Consider the following 9,193-nt stretch of genomic DNA (forward strand, 5'->3'; position numbering starts at 1 on the left):
CGAGAATCTAATGACCAATCCGCGATAATCCACCTGTTCTTCGATTTGCCGTAATCTCGGAGGCAGCGGCCACCATAGGAGTTTCAATAACATCGGCAGCGCCTCGTTAAATATTCGTACTATTTCTTCCCGATTCTTGGGTGCCAATCTTCCTCCGTTCAAGAGTATATCTTCCATTCTGATAAAGTGACGGGATCCAAATCAGACGCGGTTGCGTTAAATTCGGTCGACGCTTCTGCCGTCGCCCAAGTTGCAGACGCGGATGCCACGTCCCAAGTGGTCCGAGCAATTGTCCCGACGAGGGCTATGTTGCCGACCAGCGATTGGCTAGCTGGTACCTGTAATAACGAGACCCAGTGTTCTGTTACCAAGCTGCTTCCCTCCACTATCCTTTTGTCCCCGGTTATAGTGGTTCCTCTAGCGTATAGTCCCGTTTCTTCGGGAATAACGGCATTGGAGGCAGATGGCCAGGAATTGTAGGGTATGTCACTACGCTCAACATAATACCCGATTTGCATCAATAGCGGATTATATAACAACGACGAAGGAACATCGAAAATTAGAAATTGTAACCCATCTTTAGATGAAACCAACATCCTAGATACGTTGTCATTGACGGATTTAATTGCGTAGCAATAGCAGCAAAGTAATTTCTCGTCTGCGTCGTCGAGCGATTCGTAGTCGCCTATTCGTACCGTGACGTCTAAAACGCCAAGAATGCTATCGACGGTCGATTCATAAGCCTGTGAGGATGTAAATGTAATCGGGGTAGATGAACTACTGAGGAGAGGCATATAATTAGATGCGTTTCCGATTGTTGTGGCTACGCCGTTGTCGCTCTCCAAGTATAAAATCTGACCAAAGTAATTATAATATATCGGCGCGGATTCTGCTATCCGGTCATCCCAAAAGTTCCACGATTCTTGTTGTACAAAATCAGCATAAGAAGCGTACACCGTCTTGTCTGAGGGTTCGGGTTGATCCGATATACTTGTAATCTCGGTGCATGTTATGGTCCCGTTGCTGATGGTAGCAATAGAGTTCCACCTAGTTATAGTTTCATCGTAAAAATGATTCGAGGCCTTGTGTGTAAGCATCGAGTCGTTGGGGTGACTTATTGATTCCACATTTGCGCTTCCGCAGTTTACCGTGGAAGGTTGATTGGAAACACAATAAACACCGCCGTCGTTGTAAGTGAACCAACGGCTGGAGTTGGAGGTGGTTAATCGAGGGGTATCAACGCAAGCCGATGTAACACATTCCACGGTGCCGGAGGTGCCAACAGTCGTTCCGTTTACACAAGATGTGCGGACAGACCTACCGCCGCTGCAGGTAACGAAGGATGTGGAATCGTAGGAAATTTGAGTTCCATCAGCCAATCCGAGACAAGGATCGACCGTCAGACAACCTCCAACAGAGGTATCGAAGACCAACCCATCCGGACAAGTCTTGGCTACGCTTACACCATCCTCACACTGGTAGTATTGGTTAGAATTTTGGGCTGCCCCTTGAAATGTGCTCCCCGCTACCAGGTCTTCACATCGGTCGTATGTCAGGCAAGGGTTCTGTCCGCTGGAATACAGCGTTCCATCTTTCGACTCATCGAAAATCGAATATCCCGTACAATAATCTAATTTCGAAATTCCACCATTACCATCACAAATCGCGTAGACTCTCGGGTGGAACTTTGATGTGACGGTGGATCTATTGAATATTTGGTCAAAATTATACCGGTTGAGACCGGCGATTGTCCCGCTGGCTTTTCCTTCGCACAGTCCTACAACCTCGCATCTTTGAGTTTGCGTATTCCACCTCCATTGATCGGGACAAAGAATTGAAGGTTCGATACCTCGTAAACGGAATCCTTGTTCATTTTCAGATTCAAGAAACCCATGATCACCCGCACTGTACTCGGTTCCGTCCAAATTAACGGGAGACTTTTCGATGGCTTTCTCATAAGCGCCACTCTCGTTGTTTCTACGATAAACGATGAACGAACCCTCTGCGGAAACGCGACCGGCGGTGAAGGCTGAAACATCTTCTCCGGATTTGTTGGGGAGAGCATTGAACAGTTGGACTGCGCGGTTGGCCGGCAATTGGGGTGCACCCAACAGCTTGGCCGAATAGTATATAATTGCAATGCAAACCACGACTATGATGATAGCCCATATATCGACCCGTATCATGACAAGCGACAAAAAGCAAATAATTTGATGCGAATATTGCGTGTATCAGAATGCTAGGGATAGGGTTCTTATCTTGTCTGTTTTTGTACGTTCTTTTGGCATTTTTGATTAAACCATTCAATAGCGGCAAAGCTCCGACTCTCGAACCAAGAAAGTTATGGATCTTCTTGCGAAATGGAGAGAAAGCCAGTCACGCAACCGCAAACGTAGGCGGGGCGATTAGTGACCTACGCTTGGTGAATAGCTCCTTGAGCACCGTAGACGGTGCATTTCGCGCACTTCCCTACATCGATACTTTGGGCGTGGTGACTGTAAATGGGGTCCCCACTCGATCTGTAGAACGTGAAATACGTCGTGGTAACTTAAGAAATGCCTTATCAGGCATGCGTGTGAGCAACACGCTAAGCGCGGCCCAAGAGTCGAGCTTCAAATCTCTGATTCGCAACCAAACCCCCGATATTTTCGTAGACTCGATACAAACGCGCGCGAGCAGCGCTCGCACAGCAAATCCAGATGTGGCGATACCGGCCAGAACCACCGGAGCGGAACTGGAAGCATCCTTGACGCCGGCGGGCAAGGCAAAAGTTGAGAACGCTTGGACCAAAATAGTCGAAGCATCCAAAGGTGCAGTGGTCACCGGAGTATTTGTAGGCTTTGGCGTGGTGGTCGCGGCGACATTGTGGGACCAACTGAATGCTGCCACAAAGTCAAGAAACGGATGCTATCTAGTCCAAACGGTTAATAACAAAACCACAGCATGTAAAATTACCGGCAGATCGTGCGGTAGTACGGATCTGTCCACCGGCGTAACCGCGTGCGCGTCTGCAATCTTAGGCACGCTTGGCTATAACGCGTATTTGGCCGGTAGGCAATCTTTGACTAACACGGCGCTCGCGACGCGAATCACAACCGAAGTCGGTGTGACTCTAACAGATTCAAACACGAATCCACTATCCTTGACCGGACAACAATTGAGCGACCTAAATTCCTTGGCCAACTCCTTGACCGCCTCCGATTTTTCTACGGACCTTTGTACGTTGGCAAATAAAACATCGGGGTGCGTGGGTTGCGACCCCTCCGCCGGACTGGGCACACCGGAATATTGTGCGGCCGAGGGCCTCGCGGCAAATTATACCATTCAATGTGTTACAAACTCCACCATCGCCGACACCTTGGTCGAGGCTGCCACGGCAGCCGGCACATCTGTCCTAGATTCGATAACGGGAAGCTTATCTGGAGCTTCGGGCGGTTCCGGATCTATCAGAACCATAGCCATTTGGGCTGCGGTGATAATAGTGGTCGCGATCGTATTGGCCGTCGTCTTAAGATTGGTACAAAGTTCGCGAAGTCGTAGTGTCCAAGCCGCACAAGGTGGGGGAAGCGTTTTTACTTAATATTATTAAGGAACCTGCGTGTATTTAGATACAAGATGCAGGCAGATCATACCGTACCCATCCCAATCTACATACTGGGATTGCCGAAACCGGAATTGGGTGCAGTCATCAAGCATTTGATTCTACTCGATGCGGCAAGGCGTGGCTACAGCTCATTGTATAATTTAGATTGGAAACTACACATCGGTATATACTCTGCCGTGCGATACAGATTCACTTTTAATTTTGTACAAGAAACGGATATTGCTATTTTGGTGCCAAATCTTAACGCCTTGAAAGTGGTGCAACCAGACGACGAAACACATCATCCGCCACCGGCCAAGAAACCACTTTTATTTTTCGGCCCCGATGGATACGGCCATCCAGAACTTCGAGAAGAAGAAGACCGAGACGGTGAAGAAAAATAACACTAACTTGGAGCGAATGCAAACTCTTCAACGGTGGTACGATCGACTGGTCGCGGGGCCTGGGAGCAACTTTCCAACATCTTGCCGCGAATTGACTTGGGCAATGTCGTATCATTCCGATTCCTGGTTCAATTGGCAACCGACGAGTGCGGGTCTCGGGGAATGTGGAAATGTGTCTGCTGTTCGTGTATTGATGTCGTCCAAAAATAATCTGGAGAACGCCGATGTTCATCCACTCGGCGTACATTGCAGCGTGAGGCTTCAAAGCGAAAAATCGCAAGCTGTTTTGAATGTCAAACGTCTACGAACCAAGGAAGAAACGTTTGACGTACCATTCACGCCGCAACTTCAAGCTGATATTTTATATTCGAAAGCAAAAGATCCAAAGTGGGTTCGAATAGTGTCGAAAAAAAAGAGGGACGACCGAATCGTGAGCGGTATGAGACTGGTGTCCGATGTGGCTGCACATGTTTGGTTATCGGAAAGCATCGTTGAGGTGTACGTGAAGAATCCCAAATGGCGAAGTATACTTCATCATTTGCAAAACGACGATCATGTGGAAAGAATTGTTTTTTGTTCGGATTGTAAAGAAATCAAAAAGATTTGCGACAAACCCACCAGCTTTTCTAACATCTTGGCCTTCTATTTCTGCTACATGCAGAACACGAACGATTTGTCCATAGAGACAAAGACCGACGCTCAAAGCTTGGTGGTGTACGTTACATTAGCGACCCTCTTGATGAACGTCGACAATTTGAAGCGACGGGGGAATTGGACAACGCCAATCGAGGCGTTGAGCGGCGCAGATCCGCAACGCACCCTCAGGCGAATGGCGGACGATTTGGAACCAGCCACCGATTACGACAGGCGTCTGAGCTTCGAAGCCGAGGGCATATGCTGTCCCATCGACGAACATTTGCATCAAAAATTTTCTGGACTAAAGCGACGACACGTTTACTCGCTGGACAACGAGAGGGATGTCAGAGTAATCATGCAGCGCAGCTTGGTTGGAGGATTCGGTCCTCACGAGGTTGTAGTTGATGGATTTAGTTTAAGTTGATTGTATTGGGTTTAAATAAAAATTGATTTATCTCTATTGGCAAACGTTATTTTCCCATCCTTGAGGCAAACGCACAGACCACAGCAGATTGTGGGTACAAAACTAGTATATTTTACGCACGAGTCACAATCGAGGTGATAACTTTTTGATATGTTTACTGGATATCTAATTTTAACACCTCCACATCCCATGTAATTCACCAAATATGGTTCATCAAACAATAAATTTATAGTTAAATCATCTTTAGATTCAGGATCCAGTAGTCTGATGGGTAAAAGAGATATTTTTTGCCCACCATGGGATTTAAACCATTGTGATATCGAATCCCCAGAAATGTTGTCGAATTCTCCTTCAATGCAATAGTATGCATTTCTTCCGTTCCATTCGGTGCACGATATTACTACTGATTCCTGGGCAAGTGCGGCAAATAGCATCATTGCCGTGGTCGCAGCTGCCGTAATGGTGAATAAATGCATGATCGTAGTTTACTTTCGAGTTAATAATTTCACGTCCTGTAATAATGTATATTTATGAAATATCATCGGGTGTGTTGTCTATTTGCTTGATTTTTTTCGTCACACCAACCATATCCGGCTTATAGCGACGTTTACGCTTTTTCCCAAATTGAATTTCTGGTACAACATTTTTCGTGCCAGCATCAACGTCAGACACACGTTCTTTATCCCCATCCGGAACCCCTCTTTCCATTTCATCTTCCAGATCAGAAAATGCCGAAATGGACGAGGATGATGATTCTTCATCCGAGGGTTTGCGTTCGGGTTCTCCCTCACTTACGACTGCCTCATCAGCAGCATTTTTGATTTTCAGAAGGGAATAAGGATCTACTACTGGCAAATCTTCCCATTTCTTAGTCTTCAAAAGATCACGTAATGTCTCTTCGGAGGGGGGGGGTGTAGGTGTTTTCAACTTGGGCCAGAGTTATTTCGTTTGGTTGTTCGGGTTCAAAGGCAACGATTGAGGGTGGGTCCGCTGAAGGTGGGACAGAGTCGGAGATCTGTTGTTGTTGCGGATTTAATGACGAATAATCGATTTCAAATTCAGATTCTTTCTTACTCTCTTCCACTGATGTGGCCAGAGCACCTATAGAATCGCTAAACAACTGCATCAGCATGTTCATTCCCACAGTCACCCACAAATTTGCGGGTTTTTTACTTTTATTTTTCGACGAATTAAGAATTGCCATGTACTCACTTTCGGAAACTTGCGTGTCGATATTTTCGGGCTTCAGGTAGTCTAATACTGGGAATTGTTTAATGAATTTTCCTTTGGCCATTTTCAAGGAACCCTTCACGATGTTTTTACCAATGCGTATCAAGGTGACTGTTGGTGCGGCAGCTGTAGAAACTTGATGAAAATTAATTACTTCATTTATGTCAACTTTACTTTTATTTTTCAAGAAAGACATAGCGTACTTGTCACGTTTTACATAAGCTATCATTAATTCTCGGATGTAGGCATCAGTCACATCGTCAGGTATAATGTCGGGATGGCCGGTGTCGTGGGGTGTGACAATATTGTCTGCCATTTTGTGTATAGTGTTAATAATTATGATATCTCTACCACGCGTCGATCTCACTTCATACACGGCCTACGTATCCAAATTAGATGCGGCATTGGCAGATGAAGAGCTATCCAAACTGATAAATGCGAATGCGTTACAAAATCTACCCTCTGTAACTCTGGAAACTAACAATGCCGACGTTCAAAATGTCCAAAAATGCCAAGACTCTGCGGTGTGGCTGGCGCAAGAATATACTCCTGCTCTAGAATTAACCTGTAAGACTGCTTGTGGGTCAAATGGTACGGTCGTACAAATCAGCGATGCCGACGAATATTATCACAGAGGAACTAGACTCACCTCGGGAGTTTGGTGCATAATAAATCCACCAAATTGTAACCTTAGGACTACCTACGTGGTAGCAACACTCTCGGGAACCACGTGTCGTACAAAGTATCCTAATTTATTTGGTGGATCGACGGGTGATAGGATTGTTGCATGTTCCGATGCTGCATACGATACAGGCGGGGTATTATGGGATTATAATCGAAACGAAGCGGTAGACCCTAGTACTGTGGAGATGACTAACGAGGATGAATTACTTGCAGATGGTCAGTACCGATTCAGATGCAAATTTGGAGACGATCAAGATGGAAATGCGTGGTTGCCACACCCACTGAATAGGTTTCATCCATTACGGGATCCTTGCACGAACACAATCTACAGAGCTCATCGTACAGTGGGTGCAAATGTCAGCGCTACCGGATGGAGTTGTGATTGCGGCGATTCCGCTGTTACGCGCGTCAAAAATTTAAACTCTTCGGATGTGAAAAGTACTTGTACGAGTTGCTTTCGCGAGACGCTAGAAGGAAAGAGTCAACAACCTTACGATTGCTTTACTGTTAACTCGGATTATTTGGCCATCAACAATCTTCCCCCTTGCTTGGGAACGGCTTTGACTAATTTTGGAAATAAATGTGGTACTGTTTCATTGGATTTAAATACCATAGGATCTACCCAAGATGAGTATCTTGGGCCGACGAACCTGGCCTCGGGCGCTTTGGGTAATCGATTCGCTATAGCACATAAAAAATTGCTTTAATGTTATTTTTTTATTTTGGTATCATGTAGAATCGCAAATTCATGAATTTGCGTTCGTACATCTTGTAAATTCGCAAATTCATGAATTTGTGTTTGTGCATCGTGCACAATCGCAAATTCGTGAATTTGCGTTCGTACATGATGTAGAATCGCAAATTCACGAATTTGCGTTCGTACATCTTGTAAATTCGCAAATTCATGAATTTGCGTTCGTGCACCGTGCACAATCGCAAATTCGTAAATTTGCGTTCGTACATCTTGTAAATTCGCAAATTCATGAATTTGCGTTCGTGCACCGTGCACAATCGCAAATTCGTAAATTTGCGTTCGTACATCTTGTAAATTCGCAAATTCATGAATTTGCGTTCGTGCACCGTGCACAATCGCAAATTCGTAAATTTGCGTTCGTACATCTTGTAAATTCGCAAATTCGTAAATTTGCGTTCGTGTACCGTGCACAATCGCAAATTCGTGAATTTGCGTTCGTGTACCGTGCACAATCGCAAATTCGTGAATTTGCGTTCGTGTACCGTGCACAATCGCAAATTCATGAATTTGCGTTCGCGCATGGTGCACAAACGTCGACAAATTCAATAGAATAGAGAACAAAAAATAGTTTATTATAAAATCATCCAAGTCATTACAAATTGAATACGGAGAACGTACACCACGCTCCAACACCTCTCCAATCAAATTTCCAACATCCAAGTGTTGATCCAATCGATTCGGTATAGCACATAAAAAATTGCTTTAATGTTATTTTTTTATTTTGCTATATCTTTCTGTGGTGGAATATCTGAACAAAAATACCAACGTGCAAACAATTGATGCGATAAGAAATAAAATACATACAAATTCGTCCCATTCCGTTAGCGGCTCATCACAGTCCGCTTGTTCGCCGCAACATATATACGCTTCATTTATATTCAAAACAAGTCCACTCCCGCAGTGCCTTTTATTTCTTCCGCAACAATCCGAAAACCGATTATGGCAAGCGTAAAGAAAAACTAATTTGGACAAGTCGGGAATTGGGCCTAATCGAGTCAGTTGGTTCTCCGAAATATCTAAATGTGTCAATGAAGGTAATAGCTTTAATGAAACATCGTCCGGTTCGCGAATTCTGGTTTTGCTTATGTCTAATTTTTCGAGGCTGGATGATTTTATATTCAACTCTGATAATTTGGTTCCGCGCAAAATCAGAATTTTTAGCATTGGAAGATGCACAAATACATCCGCATCAATATCGGTTACTGGGTTGTATGACAGATCCAGCTCGGTTAATAGAAGATTATTATTGAATGTTGCAGAGCCGATGGATTTCACTTGGCCACTCGGGATACGCAATTTCTTCAAATTCGGATAGCAGCCTAAATCGTTTGGCGAAAGATCTTCTAGCATATTGGAAGTTAGTGTCAATTCTTGAGTAGAACGACCGACGCACGGAATATAACTCTGATCGTAGCAAGTAGGTTGCCCGTTTGTTGACCACAGGCACTCGCCCGGAATTGCGGCTTTACTAACCAGGC

At 44.9% G+C, this 9,193-nt stretch overlaps 2 protein-coding genes across 2 annotated transcripts; both read left to right on the plus strand.

The window, feature by feature from the left end:
• Positions 1–1,943: 1,943 nt before the first annotated feature.
• Positions 1,944–7,680, plus strand: LOC134545973 (uncharacterized). The gene has a single exon (XM_063388650.1). The coding sequence runs from the start codon at positions 2,237–2,239 to the stop codon at positions 3,578–3,580; it is 1,344 nt and encodes a 447-aa protein (XP_063244720.1). The 5' UTR covers positions 1,944–2,236; the 3' UTR covers positions 3,581–7,680.
• On the plus strand, positions 6,547–7,680 carry LOC134545974 (uncharacterized). The gene has a single exon (XM_063388651.1). The coding sequence runs from the start codon at positions 6,547–6,549 to the stop codon at positions 7,666–7,668; it is 1,122 nt and encodes a 373-aa protein (XP_063244721.1). The 3' UTR covers positions 7,669–7,680.
• Positions 7,681–9,193: the final 1,513 nt, after the last annotated feature.

This window comes from Bacillus rossius, unplaced genomic scaffold (assembly GCF_032445375.1).
Source record: "Bacillus rossius redtenbacheri isolate Brsri unplaced genomic scaffold, Brsri_v3 Brsri_v3_scf894, whole genome shotgun sequence".
Lineage (NCBI taxonomy): Eukaryota > Metazoa > Arthropoda > Insecta > Phasmatodea > Bacillidae > Bacillus > Bacillus rossius.

What these genes read in the sequence shown, in the direction of transcription:
- LOC134545973 (XM_063388650.1), top strand. Translation starts at nt 2,237, where the DNA reads ATGCTAGGGATAGGGTTCTTATCTTGTCTGTTTTTGTACGTTCTTTTG.
- LOC134545974 (XM_063388651.1), top strand. Translation starts at nt 6,547, where the DNA reads ATGTCGGGATGGCCGGTGTCGTGGGGTGTGACAATATTGTCTGCCATT.